Source organism: Corvus kubaryi, unplaced genomic scaffold (assembly GCF_017639235.1).
Source record: "Corvus kubaryi isolate FWS band 111438036 unplaced genomic scaffold, C.kubaryi_AGA036_p1.0 37385, whole genome shotgun sequence".
Lineage (NCBI taxonomy): Eukaryota > Metazoa > Chordata > Aves > Passeriformes > Corvidae > Corvus > Corvus kubaryi.
In genome coordinates, this window is record NW_024581127.1 from 14,661,022 (window position 1) to 14,679,589 (window position 18,568).

The 18,568-nt window shown below is 36.2% G+C and overlaps 1 protein-coding gene across 2 annotated transcripts in view; it reads right to left on the reverse strand.

Moving 5' to 3' along the window:
* The window catches only part of STK3 (serine/threonine kinase 3), a 139,055-nt gene that overhangs the window by 45,501 nt on the left and 74,986 nt on the right, over positions 1 to 18,568 (reverse strand). For both annotated transcript variants that reach the window (XM_042035731.1, XM_042035732.1), the window contains exon 10: positions 9,997 to 10,172. In XM_042035731.1, the coding sequence (XP_041891665.1) occupies positions 9,997 to 10,172 (176 nt within the window). The remainder of the gene's footprint in view (positions 1 to 9,996; positions 10,173 to 18,568) is intronic.

Here is an 18,568-nt window from a genome sequence, read left to right on the forward strand (position 1 = left end):
TTGGTCTGTGTCTTTGAAGAACACTTTTTCCTCCATTCTTACTTGAAAGAATAATATTCAAATATAAAAACCAACTACATATACTGGACTGTAGTGACACCATGAGGGAAAAAAAATTCAAACATGTTTTTAGAAGGTTCCACCTAATTCACATCCACAAGCCCTACAACACGGTCATACAACATAATGTAGTCAAGGCTCCACAGGTTGCAAAGTTCCTGCTTTTCAGCTACAGACCTAACCTTGCCCATGACCCTCGTCTGCTGCAATGCAAAGTAAGTTAAATTTTTCAAAATGGTTTAAGGTAACTTGTTTTAGTTCTCACTATGGCACACTAAAAATTGTCATGGAAATGAAGTCAGGGTTCTCAGCTGAGCATCAAACAGCTTCTTGAAATAGCTATAACCATGTTACTGTACCTTTAGAGCCATCCTATTTGAGCAATTTTGTTCTGGAACATTTATGTCAAGGAACTAGATTCTCTGATTACTATTCTTATATCTGTGCAACTCATAATGTCAAATGCAAATGTAAGTAATACCACGATCATTAAATAGATGACAGAGAAGTGTTAATTCTTCAAGTGTTTCTTTCTTATGAACTGGGTGAACTTGCCCTAAACTAAGGAATGCTGAGAAAAACAGTCTAAGCTGTGAAATTTCTAACCCAAAATCTAAATGCAGTTTCCCATTTAGGTACATAAACGAAAGTAGCTTCTTCAACAGTCTCAGCAGTGAAACTTAACATTGACATCGGTAGGAGTTTTGCCACTGACTTTAGCAAGTCTTTATGGAGAGTTCGCCAATAACTGCAGCTTTGTATACTGGGCTTGCATAGCTTTATTTTTAAATTTTCACTCATATAAAAATATAAAGTAGCTATAAAAACTTGTCTAATTAATTTTTTTGCTTTGTTGGATTTGTCATGTGTGTGTACCCTCCACACACCAGGGGATTTCACATGAGGTTATCTTTTTAAGTACTGGTGCTGTCCATGAGGTACATTTCTGTCCAGCCACAAATAACATCATCAATGAATAAAAAAAACGTCAAGTCTCCAAAGAGTTAGATTACAAATTTCCACTGCAAACATCTCATCTTTTTCACCAAAAATAAAATGACTAGTTCATAGCAATGCTACAACTCCCAATGAAAATAAATGTGAATTATAATGCATGTTTAGTCACAGATCTAACATAAAAGAATGACATTTGGGTAATTTTAACGTACACTTTTCATACATTACTAAAATACAAGTAAATGAGAATAGCAAGTTATTCAGAAACTACAGAAATACAGATTTTGCTCTCAAGTTTCACAGCAGTCCCCTTTTATATCTGAGTTATGCAAGTTTTAAGAAAAGAAATAAAATTTACATGTAAGGCAGAATATTTTGGACAATCCCTGGACTTGGTATATGTGTACTAAGTCAAATCTAATCAGATATCTGAAGATACTAATTCAAAATAACGAATAACTCCAAGTATTTGAGCCGACTGCTTGAAGTAAATGCCTTAAATGCAGAAGCCTCTTTCTTCAAATTCTACAAGGTATTTGCAAACTAAAACCACACAGATTTTTTTCCATTCTTCATAAAGCTCAAGAGTATTAAATGTCAGCCATTTAATTTCCAGCATTTTGTTTATGAAATATTGTTAACATCTATGCTTAATATATAGTCTACACATGGTACTTATTGGCTGCCGATCAAAACATGAGGCACAGAAATCTAATACAAGCATTGTGATTATTCAGAGTTAGCCACACAGTCACTAAGCTCATCCAATTTTTTTTTTCTGTTAAATTGCTAGAATCCTGTCTGACAAGATCCCATTTGAGTCCAAAAAAAAAGGGAGGGCTGGTGCAAAAAACCTAAACTGATAAAAACATTCCAAGTTCTTTACCAAAGAATGGTGAGGAAATCCTCCTTGAAACTAAGAAGATACAAAAATTAACTTAAAACAATATTGCAATATTCCAGTCGCCCACTCTCCCAAGGGAAGTTTTATTTTTACTCCTTTTCATTAGCATTAATTACCATAGCAAAGAGTAGAAGAGCAGATTTTGTTTCCCAGTGGTAAATTTGCATGATACTGACATAGAGATGATTTCAAAAAATTCTGCTGAAACTCTGAACTGGAACAAGCACTCCTTGGTGTGAACACTCAGTTCGGAGATCAGACATTATGCACAAAGGTGTGGTACACTGTCTTGACACTAACAATGATACACGGAACACCAAAACTCCTTGGATTAAATATCCTCTCTGTTTGTTTGGGTTTTATTTTAATTGCAAGGAAAAACAGAATATAGACCTGAATCTGAATTTGATGGACAAAAAAGGAACATTTAAACTTGTCCAGTCACAACTGCTTTTTTAGAAGTTTTTCAAAGCTCCTTCTCAACTATGCACATTACTGAGCTATTACACAATGATCCTAAAGAGGTATATTAGTACAGACAACTGGTTACTACGGTAACAAGATGTTACTTTAAACCAGCAGCACTGTCCCAGCTCATCAGCTTCACTCATTTCTTCCCTTTGTTCTCTTTAAACTATGCACAAATTACACACTTGCTGTATAACCAAATACCCATACTAGAGCTACACTTCAGTCTCTCATTTTCCTCATTCGAGCTAATGAGGTAAAAAAAGGCATTAAGATGACGCAAGCATTTGGACTCTTGGTGTGAAGTAATTTCATTCTTTATACTAAGAATTTGAAAGTTGGCTGAGAAGTAAGTTTTAAAATGTTTTCTCACTAGAAACTATTTTATAATTAAAAAACACACTGCACATTGAAACTATTTGATGTGATAAAATAAGATGACAGGGATCCTTTAAAGTTTTGGGAGGGAAAACCTGGCTAAGTTTTACTGACTGAATCTTGGCTGAAATTTTCCAGAGGCGGACTCATATTTGGAAGTAACAGTTGACTGCTAATTGCGAAAAAGATTAAGGTTACCCAAGGTCTAGCTCCTCCAAAACACTGATGCTCCTAATAAACAAATTTAGTATGTCACTATTTTTGAGAGTTCAAGCTTGTAAAACCTAAGTGTTCTCAACATCTTTTATGATTACAAACATCAGGTATCAGCAGTAGCTTAAAAAGCCATCAAAAATAAGGCCATCAGAAACATTTACATGAGCAGGTCACCTATAACAATCCCCTGCTCCAAGTGGGATTAACTCCGCCAAAACAGTTCCTGATGTATTTATCTAACCAGGTCTTCAACACTTACAACAACGGCAACTTCGGCAACCCTCCGAGGCAATCTGCTGTTGTATGTAGTTATCCATTCTTCTCACTAACTTCAAATAAACTGCTGCAATTCAAGCCTGACCTCTTGCCTTGTCTTCAGTGTATATGTTCTGTTTTTAACATGTAAGAATGCAAAAAGCTTTTTGCTCTCAGAGGGTATTTCCTGTGCTCTTTTAATATACAAAAATTTATATAATCTTTGTCAGACATCACAATTCACTTTCCAAAGCTGCCCAAGTATAGCACTGGCACTTTGTTATGCTTGACTCAGTGGTCAGAGTAACGGCTTTACAATAATCCTACAATTTAAGATTAACAGAAAGTACTGATTCTGTTTACAGCCAAAAAAATTACTAGGGTTGATTTTCAATTATTTACTTATATACTAATAGATAAAGGGACATATTCAAAGAGAAAAGATGCTATATTCAATACCAGTTGGAGGAACACTCTGTTTAGGTACCATACTTCCCCCTCTCTTCATGAAAAATAATTCTCCTTTTGTGATCAGAATATACAAACAGGATTTAGTTAAATCAATCAGTACTTGACTTACATAGTTTAAAAAAAAGTGTAATAAGTTGTTCTGTTATCTTTGCCTATGAAATCCCAGCAACCAATACTACACTTCTAGTTTATGTGTCAGGCTGGCAAAAACTCCCCTCCTGAACAGCTGCATCATAAGCCTAACAAACCATGGCCACAACATGCAAACCATCCACTGTGGACCCCTAACACCAACATCTCTCCCATTAAATTACCCACACACATACCTTTCATTTTTTGTAAATAATCACCCAAGACACAAGAAGCTTCTCTAACAGCCACCTACTTTAAAAGGTACAGAAAATCTCCACTGCTGAGGATTACACTGTCCTCACAAAATGACCTAGATAAAGCCTATCATTTTCATTATATTAATTTTACAGTCTCTCCCCTTTTTGCCATGCCTGAACTGAACTGAATGAAATTCTGCATGGAAACTATAAGCAGCAATAATATCTTTATCTCATATGCATATGGCCCATGCAAACGCAGAAACCTAAGTTTCGTATTTGCTTAGTTAAGAAAACATTCTTCCTGTCAGCATCTGGAAATGCTTCATGATATTCAAGCAACTAATTAAAAAGAAAACAAAATGAATAAATATTAATACTTCATTTAGAATTTTCAAATCACTTAGAAGAGAATCAGAAATGATTGAAAATAGATAAAATATGTTAACTCCCATTAATTAGAAAGAGGACTGTTTCAAACAAACTCATCCGCTGCTTAAAGGCAGCATAAACCCAGCCAAGATTCTGGACAAAGATATATTTCCAATGAAGCTGACTCAGCTTAGCTTTGTTAATGAAGTTTTAATTAAATTCTAGATGGTCTTCAGTCATTTCATGCTATTTAATTTTTTACAGAATCAATTGTTACTTTATACATTTATAAATGCTAACTGAAGTGTCAGTATCTGCAGTACTATTATTCCAAAATTATTATATTCTAATGTATTTGTTCCTTTTGAAACCCAGGGAAATATTCTGCCCACAGTAACAGATGGCTTTTCAATTTTTTGTTGCTATTCCAGAATCTTTAAGTCACCCAAAATGCATCTACTTAAACATGATACTGCAGTTATCATGCAAAACATGATCTACATGTTCACTGTTTAATATTTAACAATCTGGATACAGTTCCTGTTTGGAAATAATTCTACTAGAGACAGAATCATTACCCTAGCATTGCTATAATAAACAGATTTGCCTTTTTACATTTTATTGTCTCATAACAATAAGTAAACGACTCATTTAAAATGAAATAACATATTCAATTAGTGCAAATGAACTTTAGCAACTCACTCTGACTAATTTTAATTCAGAGGTTATCATCAATTAGGTTAATGCAAATCCTTTGTTAGAATCACATCCCACTCTAACACACATTACTAAGGGGCAGAAGGATTTACAGGGCAATTTTACATCTTAATGAGATCTAAAATGTCATGATACAGTAAAAATGTAAGCAGCAGGTTATTTCACAACATGTACACACTGCATGTCAATCTAGCAAGCTAAGACTTATCTGGGTATCCCCACATAACAAAAATGTTGAACTCTTCTTCTTCAGAATTGAAAGTTCACCTTTTCTTGGTGAAAACTAATTTCTGTAATTAAAATTATACAATAAAATCTTCAACTGTGAAAGACAAAAAATTTAAGCAAGCTGCTTTAACACCCTGCAGTTATATTACTCATTTAATACACAGATCTGTCCAGCACGTACATATTTCATGGGAAACATTCCCCATGAAAAGAACAAAGCTATCATAACAGCAACATGGTCATATGAATACATAGTATCTACAAAAAAACCCTGTTCTTAAAAGGACTGGCCAGTCAGATGGGTGAAACAAACACATCATTTGCTCTCATTCTGATCCAAACTGCTGACTTCTGAGCTAAAACTAAAAGTCGGCCCATTTAAACAGTTAAGCCTCCTTATGAAAAGCTGCTTATACCATGCATCATTAATGCTTCTAGGAACCTCCTACCCATACATTACAGAGCTTTACTGCATTTTTACTTATTCAATGACATTATGCCCCTATTCCTCACAAGTTGTATCTTGTTGATTACACTTACTGGCATCAAGGTTTGCTGCGCATAAAGCATCACTTAAATCCAAGTAAAACTGACAGAATTAAGATTAAAAATACTGCTTTAATTATGCTATCTACCACATGCCCCTTAAAAAGAATCAAAATGTGTAGGAGAATTGCCTATAGACTGGTAGAATTCATGGAAAGCAAAAATCCACAATGATACTTGAGTGTGAGATATACATTAACAATTTAATATAAAAGCTGAAGTTTGAATAAACATTAGTTTGGGCTTTTTGAAAGAGTTATATATCAAATCAGAGCTTCAACAGCTCCACTTCAAAGGCTGAAGTGGAAAAAGCAAAACAAAACATTACAAGTACTTCCCCAGAAATACATTTCCCTGAGATTCACTGATATCAAAGACCCATACTTTTGAGTTTGAGAATTTTTATGAGACATCAAAAACAGACAGTAGAATAACCAAAAACAAAGATTACAACCAGCAATTCTGTACAAATTCCTACTCACAGAAAACATTCAAAAGTGTTTGAGGTTGACTGGGGTTTTTTTTGTTTGGTCATAGTTTCTTTTTAAAAAGCAAGAAGAAATGTAGTCTAAAAATTCCAAACACCTCTGTTGCATGAAAAATAGCACTTTAAGTCTGGAAGCAAATTTAACAGGGTAAATTTGGAATAAATGGAATAATTCAAGGTGAGTATACAGTAACAGAATCAAGTCTAGTTGAAGTTATTTGCAGTATACGTGATTCAATATAATATAAAACTTGAAGGTCTGTGGTGACAATATTTTCTTATCGACTCCTGGCACACGACATCAATAACCAGCACAGACTGATCACAGAACTGAAAGCACGCAGGACCAAAAGTCAGAGATAGCTCTTAAGTTCTCATATGGTATCAGTGAAAAAGAATTAAGATCAGCTTTTGAATTTCAAAACAGATGTACTTCAACAGAGAAAAAACCCAAAGGATAAATACATACTTACAGAGCAAATAATGCTGCTAAAATTACTTTTTTTAAAGCTCAGATTGATGATCAAAGCATGTTATTTTCTTAGGAAAGTCTTCTAGTTATATTTGTGTTGGCAAGTAGTTTTTAAAACATTTATACCAGGGCAGAAAACTATGCTCACACCAAAACTTCCAAAACAGACCTAGCGCTAAGTTCATTTGCCTTACTTTATAAGTTTGTTTATCCACATTATGAGAACAGTTTCCTATATCATTTATTTACATTATCTAAAAACATCAGCAAGTATGTAACTGCTCTATGCACGTTACATGTATTTGTACATTTCAACAAATAAAATAACTATGTTTTATCAAGCAGTACGATAGACTAAGAACAGGATAAAATACCATTGTGACCTAAAGCAAATATACTATTTGGCCACAAGAATTAGCTCCCAGTTCTGCATGTTTCACCTTAAAATATACAGAAATAAGCAAACTAATCAGTTGCAGGGATTTATAAGGTTTGTTTTTACTTTCTTTTCCCTTCTCTTTCCCACCTCAGTGGCATTGCTACTTCCTAGTTCATGCTTTAACAGACATATACACTAATATATTTCTAGGGCTTTCCATCCAATACACTTAAATACTTCTTCTTAGCATGACCCTGTCATTCACCCTGGCTCATAAGTGAAGTGCTCACTGGCTGCCAGGACTGCCATGGTGTGTTTGGCTTACAAAGGTAAGAAATAATGGTTTCATTCAGCAAATGAGTTTGGTGACTTCTGGCTTACAGAGCATCCTTCCTCTTTTACACAGAAAGCTGGAGTACTATTAGTATACTAGTATTAAGTTCAATTTTCATCATTTATATTTTAGTTCTAGCGTATCAATCCCCTCTTCAAATAAAATTATGACTGTCATCATTTACAGTTTGGATACCTTTTTAGATCCCATTGAGGCTAATTCCAAATAAAATAGGATGGAATTATTTAGTACAAAAAGTTTCCATCATTTATCCCTTTTACGAATTATTTAAAGACTTCATGTCAGCAACTGAAAACATTAATGTTGATCTCACAAAGAACAGACAATATATTATGCATGCTGCCCACTCATTTATCCTTTGAGAAAGTCTCTTGCAGGCCACTTGCCAATACTGCCACTCACTGTCTAAAATATAAATACAAGTGCTTCTAGGATATATCAATAAATAATAATTGCCAGTGGTTCAAATCAGCTGGCAGTTTAAAACCCACATCCTGTACAACATCGGCTGGTACCAGGCGCTTTACTGAAATGTAACTTTGAGTGGACTATTCTGAAGCAGTACATCCACTACTGAAGCACCTTCCTAAACTCTTTCTTAGGATGGCTTATCTCTTCATCATGTTTAAAACAAACTACCATCACACACAGAGCCCATACAAATAGTTATTCACTTTTTAAAAAATCCTACTTGGTTTTCAGTCAGAATAATTTTGTAGCAACAAGCCTCACAACACTGCCTTTTCAGGAGGTCAAGGACAAACTGCACATCACGTAAATTCCATGAGACTCAGGAACAGATTGCCCAGACAAGCTGTGGATGCCCCAAAATTGGAAGTTTTAAAGGTTACAGCCTTAAACAGCTAGTGAAAGATGATCCTGCCCACAGCAGGAAAGCTGGACTAGATGACTTCTAAAGGTCCCTTCCAACCCAAGCCATTCTACGATTCTGAAGTCTGTATTTGCCAGTCTAACACCACTAGGAAGGTTTGCCTACAAAACAGAGCAGTTTCTGAAGATCAGAACTCCTTGGGTTTTGTTCTAGGACAAATTCCTATTTCAAGAAGACTACTTCATTGTACAAGCAATGTCAACAAATTCCACGTGATTATCCAGGTGTGAATTATTCATGAATAGGTACTCACACAATCAGCATCTTGGCATTTACAAAAAAAATCATTTTTGCCTGCATTTCTTCACAAGTAATGGAAAAGATAGGATGAATTTAAAATTGTTCTAAAGGCAGTTTTATTGCCACTATAATAAACCCACTGAAACAATGGCCAGTTATTTTCCAATGAATAGTGCAACTATTCTGTTAGTCAATCACCAAGATGATGATGACTGCATTTCATAGGAAAAAAAAAAAAAAGCCTAAAAAAACTCCACCCAAACCAAAATCCAACTAAATCAAAACTCTTCAGCAGCAACAGCTTGTACTATGCCATTTAACTGGCTTTACCTCAGTAGCTTAAATTTAATAGTCAGCTTTAAGTAGAAATGCTGTAAGTGAAAACTGGAAAGAAAATTCCACACCTACAGCTGTCACCTAAAATTAAACACAACAATTCTCTTCAAACCTCAAGTGTGCTTCAAAAAGGCACCATGTGATCATATTTAGCTACTGCACTGTAGTTAAGAACATTTCATGCACAACAGATAAACAAAAATTTCATTGAAATGTTAAAAAATAGCAAAGGTGAAAACCAGGTATAATTACTTACCAGTCTCTAATCAGTAATTATATATTTCATTTTAAGTGCAACCTATAACTTAGGAACATTTTCTTTTTGACCCTGTTACAATTTGCAACATAGGCAAAATGAAATAAACTACACATATGTTGGAGGGCAAAAACTCCACCCTAAAATAGATGAATTTGTTAGGTGGAATAGTTCTATGTAAAGAGATGTGCTATTGGAATAGTACCAAGAAGGTGACTTGTGCAAAACAGTAGGTGGTCTTAAACATCTCCAAGGAGATTGATTAAATGGCTCCAATCCAGTTTAAAATGCTTATCATTTTACTGGGATACACAGCAAACATGACAAAAATATTCCATGTCTGTAGCAATTTAATTTTTTTTTTTAACAGAATTGGGTCAAATTTTAAAGTTGCCATAGCACATAAATTTTAAGGAACCAAAAAAATTTTTAAAAAAGAGTCATTACAAAGTAATGTATATACTGTCATACACCACTCCTCATTAAAAAAGTCCTGTGTTTATCAGGTGTACTTATTTCAGCAACCAGGATGAGGCACAAAGATTAGATATTTGGACAGTATTCTTGAAAGTTTACTTATTTTACTTGTATTAATACAGTTATAGAACGGGATTAACTATTTTTGGCATATATAAAATAAACTGCATGCAAGAGATTAAACAATAAAAAAGTACTTACGAAATCGAAGTCTCCATCTTGAGGGACTTTCCAGTTATCAGGGAAAACGTTTTTGGATATGTGGTAAGGTTCATGCATGTTCTGATTACAGTTTTCAGGGCTTTTATTCTTGGAATCTTGTTTATCAAAGTAGTCCATGAAAGAAGGTCTTTGAACTTGCGGTGAAGTAGCATTTCCTTAGTTGAAAGAAAACAAAAAAAAAAAAAGGTAAAAACTATTCAAATATTAAAGAATTAATGCACTATAAACTTCACTAATTAATTTTCCTGGGGTTTGCAGAAACTAATACAGTCATCTGCATGTGATGCAAGCCTCTGTTTGTCCCCTGAGGGTCTTTGGCATAAAAGCTCATAGTCAAAGGATGATATTTTTGTAGCAAGACACAACGTGGAGAAATGTTCAAGACATTTCAGAGTTGCACACACAAATAATATTAGAAGTTACTTCATGCAATATCAATTTGTTGTTATAGAGACTGAATAACATGAGGTGCTAAGCATCCCTTTGGGCGCTGAATGCCCCTAACTTCAAGGCCTGGTCCACAGGCACTTGCAGGAAAGCAACAGAGTTTCACTAAAGGTGGGATTTAATAATAATTTAGAAAAAGAACTTGCAAAATGCAAGTACACAAATTGTGTCTAGATGCTGCTTAATTCAATTCATTACCAATGAAGATTCCCATAAAATTACAGGATCACCCTCTACAGATGGTTGCAAAGCACCCTGTCTCCATAGTGTAGAAACCCTGGGGGATTTTTGTCATCATCTAACAGCTGCAAAAGCTTTATGAAGCAGATCGAGATCAGCATGAACTCCTGCTCTTTTATGCTTTTCACAAAACTAAAAGTAAAAAAAAAATATCTTCAGTCCTAAATGACTGAAATTTGTTTTCATTTGTGGGATTTCAAAGCAAATTCATTACTAAATAGCACAATAAACAAACATAACTGTTACCTCAGAGACCATATTCTGCATAGCATTGACACATGAAACGTACTTACTGGAAGTGTAACACATTTGACACGAAGATATATGAAATGTATTTCCACAAATAAAATATGAAATGGGATGAGAGATAAATAACTAAGATGGGGGGGAAAAACCTAACACTAAAAACCAGACAAAACTATACATTTAAATTGCAAACTTAACAAAGCAATAGGAATTTTTATTTGATATACTTGTTTCAACAAGTGAAAAGGTAAACTGAAAATATCTTTTCAGCTTGTGTTTAACATGATCACTAGGACTTGCTAATCTCCTTATCTGGCTTTATACTTGTTTTTATTCATTCACTAAGTGGGTTTTTCCCCTCTCTTTCACCTCTTATTTCATCATCTCTTCCCATCCCCTTTGTCTAAAGATTTTTTAATTCATTCTAATTTTGCTGCATGACTAATAGCAGCCTATTTTTTCATTAATGTTTATTTTTGTACTGCCATCTTTTCACAGAATCACCACGGCCAGAAGAGACATTCAAGATCATCTAGTCCAGCCACTGACCTAGAAACATGATAATCACCACAACCATACCCCAAGTGCCACATCCAGACAATTCTTGACACTTCCATACGTTCAAAAGATGTCACCCCCACCACCTCCCTGGGCAGCCCATTCCAATGCTTACTCACTTTTTCTGTGAAAAAAAAAAAAATTCAAATACCTAATTTGAACCTTCCCTGGAAAACTTAAGGCCATTTTCTCTCATCCTTTTACTTGAGACATGGCAGAAAAGACCAACCCCCACCTGGCTAAACCTCCTTTCAGGGATTTGTAGAGTGCTATGGTCACCCCCGAGCCTCCTTTTCTCCAGGCTAAACAACCCCAGCTCCTCACAGGATTTGTGCTCCAGACCCTTCACCAGCTCCGTTACCCTTGTCTGGACATGCTCCAGCACCTCAATGTCTTTCTTGTAGTGAGGGGCACAAAGCTGACCACAGGATTTAAGGTGTGGCCTCCCCAGGGCTCAGTACCCAGGGCTCACTGCCCTGGACCTGCTGGCCACACTATTCTTGATAGAAGCAAAGACTGTATGTTGATTTATTGCTTCTTTTCTTTCTGCTTTTCTTAAATTTTTCTGTTCTAGTAAGATTTCTTCTGGCATTTTTTAATGCATGTTTTCTATTGTCATGCTCTAAGCTTTAGTGACTTTGACTTCAGCTGCTTTCCTTCAATTCCACAATGGTTCCTTCATTCGATCTGCTATTTCCATACACACCTTCTTTTCCTCACATTTTTTAGCTGTTTTTTCTCTCAGTTTTTGCCACTTTTTTTCATATATTTTTTTCTAATCCCTGATCAGTTATCTCTACTCACCATCTTTTAATTAGTAACAACCGTGACCTAGCAATTCCGTGAACTAAACTCCAGGTTGAATTTAACTGACCGGACAGCAGACACCTCTTCTCCAGAATCTCCCAAGTTTGCCCCCACTGAACTCAAGATCCCTTGAAGGAGATTTCTTGATCTCTTGAACCTGGGACTGAGGAAGGGATGAGAAGTAACCAGCAGAAAAGAGCACTAAAGGGCAAAAACCATAGTCATAGAATGGGCTGAGTTGGAAGGGACCTTTAAAAACCATCTAACACCAACTCCCTGTCCATGGGCAAGGACACCTTCCACTAGACCAAGTTTCTCAAAGTCCCATCCAACCTGTCCTTGAACACTTCAAGGGATGCTGCATCCACAGGTTCTCTGGGCAATTTGTTCCAGTATTTTAACACTCTCAGAGTAAATAATTTCTTCCCAATATCTACTCTAAACCTGCCCTCTTTTAGTTTAAAGCCATTACACCTTGTCCTATCACTACAGGCCATTATCAAAAGTCCTCCTCCAGCTCTCCTGTAGGCTCCCTGTTGGGTACTGCAAGGTCCTACAAGGTCTCCCTGGAACATTCTCTTCTCCAGGCTGAACAACCCCAAATGTCTCAGCCAGTTTTCCTATCAGAGGTGCTCCACCCCTCTGACCATTTTCATGGTCCTCCCCTGGATTTGCTCCAACAGCTCCACGTCCTTGTTTTGGGGGTCCTAGGGCTGAACACAGTATTACAGACGGGGTCTCATGAGAGCTGAGTAGAGCAGAAGAAAAATGGAAGAATCTAAATTTTAGAAAAGTACACATTTACAAAACAGATCCAAAAGAAGATAGTAGTATGAAGGAGGTAGAATTAAAACCAAAAAACACTATGCATTTTCTTATTACAAACTTTTCATTACTTGGTGATCGCTGCCCAAACTATTTGTACCAAAAAGATAGGACACCACATTGCTGGCCTTTCACAACCAATTTTTTCTTCTGCTGCGATGGCTGTACTTAAGTTTCATCCCTGAGACATAGCTATAAACAAAAAGATTACCAGTGTCTCTATTCAAAACCCCAAGTACCAAAATGTTGGCCCATTACAGGTAAGGCAGTCTCCGTCCTCTCATGTATCAGGCAATACTGAAGATTTTCCAAGCACTTCTTGTAAGTTTTGAAACTATTTATAAATATCTTCCTTATACATGTAATAGAAGACTACCTACATACATAAAACAAACCAACCCCTGTAAATTCCTTGCTATCAAATGCAAATTATGGAAATTGAGTCAACAGGACTGAAATTAAGCCAAGGTAAGCAAAGAACATTTATTTTTTACTTTGAGAACTTCTTTTATTTGTCTTGATAACTAAGAATTTAGAATTCACTTCTGATTTCAATTTAGCATACAGTCAGTTAACCCAATTAAAACAGCACGAGCTGCTTACCTTCACTGCAAATATAAAAACTCACACACAAAATCAGAAATACAACTGCAAAATTATGGGACCAGAGATATTTCAACTTCTCTTTTGGTTTCTTCCTCCAATGCAAAAAATCCCAAAGGATTTATTTAGAAATTTATTTTTAAGATTTTATTTTATTTTTATAAATAATTAAATTTAAAAAGAGACACTATTTAGATCTCTAGCTAACTTAACAGGTTCAGTTAGTGCTTCATAGGAATGGGTTGACATCTACCAGTCTAAAGACCATGTGAAAGCTCCTCTTTTGTATTTACTTTATAAAACACTCAGGGTCTATGCCATAGCAAACTGATATAGGTTACACCTTTTTTTTTTTTTTTTTTTTTAGTGAGATTATTTGGTCTGAAAGTACTTTTTCTAACTTTCATGAACAACAGAGTAACATTATCTTCTCAACCATCTTTCAAAAACCAAGAAAATTAGATGTACAATACATAAAGATTCCCTTAAGGACAATTAATTCACTCCTCTATTCAATAAGTTACATTTGCCACAAAAAATCTATAGCACAGTCACTATCACTCCACATTTGCACCAAAAACCTACTGTGCAATAGCCTGTTCCATTCTAGAAGGATTTGGATTTTTCAGTTCTTCTAATTATTTGTTTTTCAATAAGCAATGATCATGTTTAAAAATGTTTTCCACAGTTTCAATATTTAAGAATATCTGTCTCCTATCACCCCTACACTTGCCTACTGCAAAGACAGCTTTGGAAAAAAAGCCATAATAAAACAACAGTCAGAAATTGCTGGCAAGCCATAAAACACAGAGAGCACCATTGATGCTGAAAACACATTCTACCTCAGCAATACCCCTGATAGGAACACAGCCAATAGGGATGTCCCCAAATAGTTATGTGTCTCCCAAAAAGTATGCTGAATAAAATGAATGAGGCAACGACATAACACAACACCAACTCTATGACACTGTTTCAAAAACATTATCACAAACACACATTTCTCAACACACATTTCAAAATAAGGAGGATGCACACTTCATTCTAATGCATATTTTGGTAAAATTCAACTGATGTCATCCACCATGAAAAATTATTTTGTAGTGAAGCATTTCCAACAGAAAAGTATTGTATTACTATAAAATTGATTTTAAATCAGTTTATAAGTTCTGCTGTTAGTTAACAAGTAAGGTCAGCAGATGAGGATGACCATCTCCTACAGAAGGGAGACTCCCACTACAATTTCCTGTGGAACGACTGTAAGTCCTTCTCTCACTCTGTTACTACCAGGACACTGGACCTCTTCTGCAGCTGCATATCTACAGAGGAAAGCTTTCTCCCTTTTGCCGAAAGCCATGAGCTTCCACAGCCTTCCACATTCTGTGGATCTCCATCTACCGCTCAACTGAGGAGCATTTTCAGCCGCTTGGTGAAGTTAGGGATCTGGCTTTCCTTGCTCTGAAGTGCTTCTGTGAACATCCTGTCAGTATTTTTATTCCCTCAGAATACACTGCTTTGGCACTATTAGAGTCAGAACCTGTAAAGCAATCATCTTTCAGCCTTCTTTAGACCTATACCTACCTATGTGCTCTCACCCTACTACAAAGGCTACCAGAGCTTATACAAAATCACATACTACTTGGGTTTTGTATTCCATACATTCCTACCACTACTCTCTCCCCCCACAAGGTGCCCTACAACACAGCAGCAGTAATTCTGGGAAATGGGAGACAGGAGCCTAGAATTTTGACCTCAGTCTCCAGGCAAATGCATCTAACAGTGAACTACCACATAGAAAGCTGCCACAGCCACCTCCTTCAGCCATATGCTAAGCAGGAATTGTGACTGTATTTTATGAGCGGGAAAGTTCTGCTGCTAACGCATGCCTACTAGGTAACCATCTCAGAGAATTAGAGGCCAGGCTACTGGCAACCACAAGGAAGCAGCAGTAGTAACAGCAGCACCAGTTAGGCAGGCCAGAGCGGCTGGGAGTCTACCGCAGGACAAATCTAAGAAATGTTTGACTATTGAGAGCTGTGGAACAAAGTGGTTACTGAGTTCACAGTTTTTCTATCACAGTGACTTATACACCCAAGTCTTCGTTCAGTTTAGGCCTCATTAGGGCTTTTGCTTGTTGCATGACACACCTATTTACCAGAAATAGTTGCAACTGGCATTTAAATGGAAAATCCACATAATTTTCAACTAGCTGAAGCTTTCAGAGACTTTTTGAAGGACTATGACCCCAAGTTACAATTTTTAATGGGAAAAAGTTTCCAGCACAAAACATTGCTTTGCTTCTTAAGAATAAGACTTGTAAAACTGGTTTAATAATTTTTGTTCTTTTTTTTCCCCACTCTCTGAAAAAAAGAAAAAAATATTCAATGATATTACTATTACAATCATGGAATATGCTGAGTTGGAAAGGACCCATCAGGAAGATCAAGACCAACTCCTGGCACTGCACAGGACACTCCAAGAATCACACCATGTGCCTGAGAGCATTGTTCAAACACCTCCCATTAGTCCATTCCAGCCGAATGACACTTTATTTCTGTTTTTAACAAAACAAAGAAAATACGCATTAAACTAGCATTTTGCAACAGCTCTCAAAAGCAGAATTGCTAACAACATTATAAAAAAAAAAAAAAATCCCCACTTTTAAAATATACTACTACTAGTGATATAAATGAACAACTTTATTACCAACCACAGAAAATGGCTTGAGAACCATTTGAGGACCTGTAAACATCTATCACCTCTTTATACATACATACACAGGAGTAAAGCACCAGTACACCTACGTACGGCACCAAGCAAACCATCCTATCGGGGCACAGTAAACACACTTGACTGAAAATACATCCATGAAGTATCAATGCCCAGGCTTACAGCACCACTGAAACCAGCCCATAATTAAGTTTCCTTAATTAGGAATTTCTGGAATTAGGTCATAAATTGTTATAAAACATGTCACCAGCTTTTGCTTTTCAGCTGAAAAACCAGCTGTAGGATTTAGGCCTTTCTAAGAGTTTTGAAGCACCACTCCAAAGCTATTCAAGCATACACCTCATATCACAGGGGAGACTGACTTACAGTATCAAACAATCCCTTACCCTGGATGCTGAAATCACTAAAAAATAATGAATAAACCAACTCATGAATTCTTCTATCAACATGTAGGTTCTACAGCATGGTGCATGTCCCACTATTACCAAAACTACCATTATACAATAAGATAAGAAAGTTGAGCAAGTAAGTGCTGGAGCCAAACCTGCTGCCTGACAGCTGAATGATTAAACCATCACAGGCTACCTCCTGTTTGCCAATTGTGCTGGAGTTATGCTGCTCAAGACAGTCACCTGTGGGGGGGGAAGGCCAGGGAAGGAAACCTGCTGTCCCAAAGATTATATTCTTGTTTGTTTAGAAGGAAGAATGTGTTTAAGAATTATACTGACTAAACCTAAAATGTTCATGTCTTACAGGGCAAAAAGTAATAAAACAAAAACCTGATTACTTTTCTACATTCTAGTTGCCAAATGCCACCTCATTCATTCTCTGTCCTCTTCTTTTAATACATTCATTACCAACCACAAACTATGCAGAAGCTTCACCAAAGTCTGAAGCAACAGTTAGAAACCCAGAATAAACTTAAACTGCACTAAGAGACAACTAGTTTTCCAGCCCAAAGCAGATGCCAACTATAAATTTAACAGGGCAAAAAAGAGAATCAGGGGGAATGTTACTGAAAAGGAGAAAAGAGAACAAGCGTAAGTACTCCTGGTGCACCAGAAAGCCCTAACACTAAGCCTTGCGGAAAACCACAAGGGGAATGTGAGGAAGCTGGTCTGAACACTAGTCTCTCCACTGACATATGAAAAAGCTTCCACACAAAAATAAGTAAAACCCAGGCAACTGAACAAAAGAAGTAACATTTCCACCATTCTCACTCTTTCCTCTACTCTGCATTAAACCTCGTAAGGTTAAGTTACTCCCAACTCTCTGCGTTCTTCATTTTCTTTCCTCCTTCCAGGTACATACCACAGAGTCTTTGATAAGAACATGCACAGGCATACCAAGCAAGACAGCATAAATGTTGTTTATTACTAGACTGTATATTGTATGTTGGGGTAGGAAGACAGGCCTCTTCTTGTTCCAGATCCCAATTTTATCTGGGCACAATTCCCTATTAGTGAAAAAAATATGGTTTTGGTTATTTTCTGTCATGGCTCCCAGAGGCCTCTAAGCATGGGTACTTATAAATAAAAACATATTATTGTTTCTTATTTTGTCCTTGAGCAGGGAAACAAAAGGCAGAAGGAAACAAAACATGAAACTAAACACAACAGCAATTAAATAAAAAGTTTGTCATAAATATTTTGTGTCTCTAGGAAGGAAATGAAATCCTTCTTCCCTTGTTTACTAAGTTTATTTCTCCAAGCTTCTTGCTTACAATGTTCTGTTATTCAGCAGTATCAAAGAGCACTTCTAAGATACTCATTCTGATTTATTACAATCAAATCACACAAACATCCAGAAAGTGCCTATTTTGCCTATAAAGGTACATTGGAAAAAGCAACCAATCTCCAAAATCTTGTGTCTTTGTCAAGTACAACGAAGCACAAAATCTGTGTCTGCCTTTCAGAGACAGCAAGGTTTTTTATGTCCCTTCCTGGTGACATTTATTTAGGAAACTTGCTATTGCTCCTGTTTCAGCCAATAGCACAACAATCACAAAAACCAGAGGACCAGCTACAGTGGACATGATGAATATTTCTTTTTAGCTGAGAGATGTGGAGGTCCTGTTCTTGACTTATTTCTAGTTTTT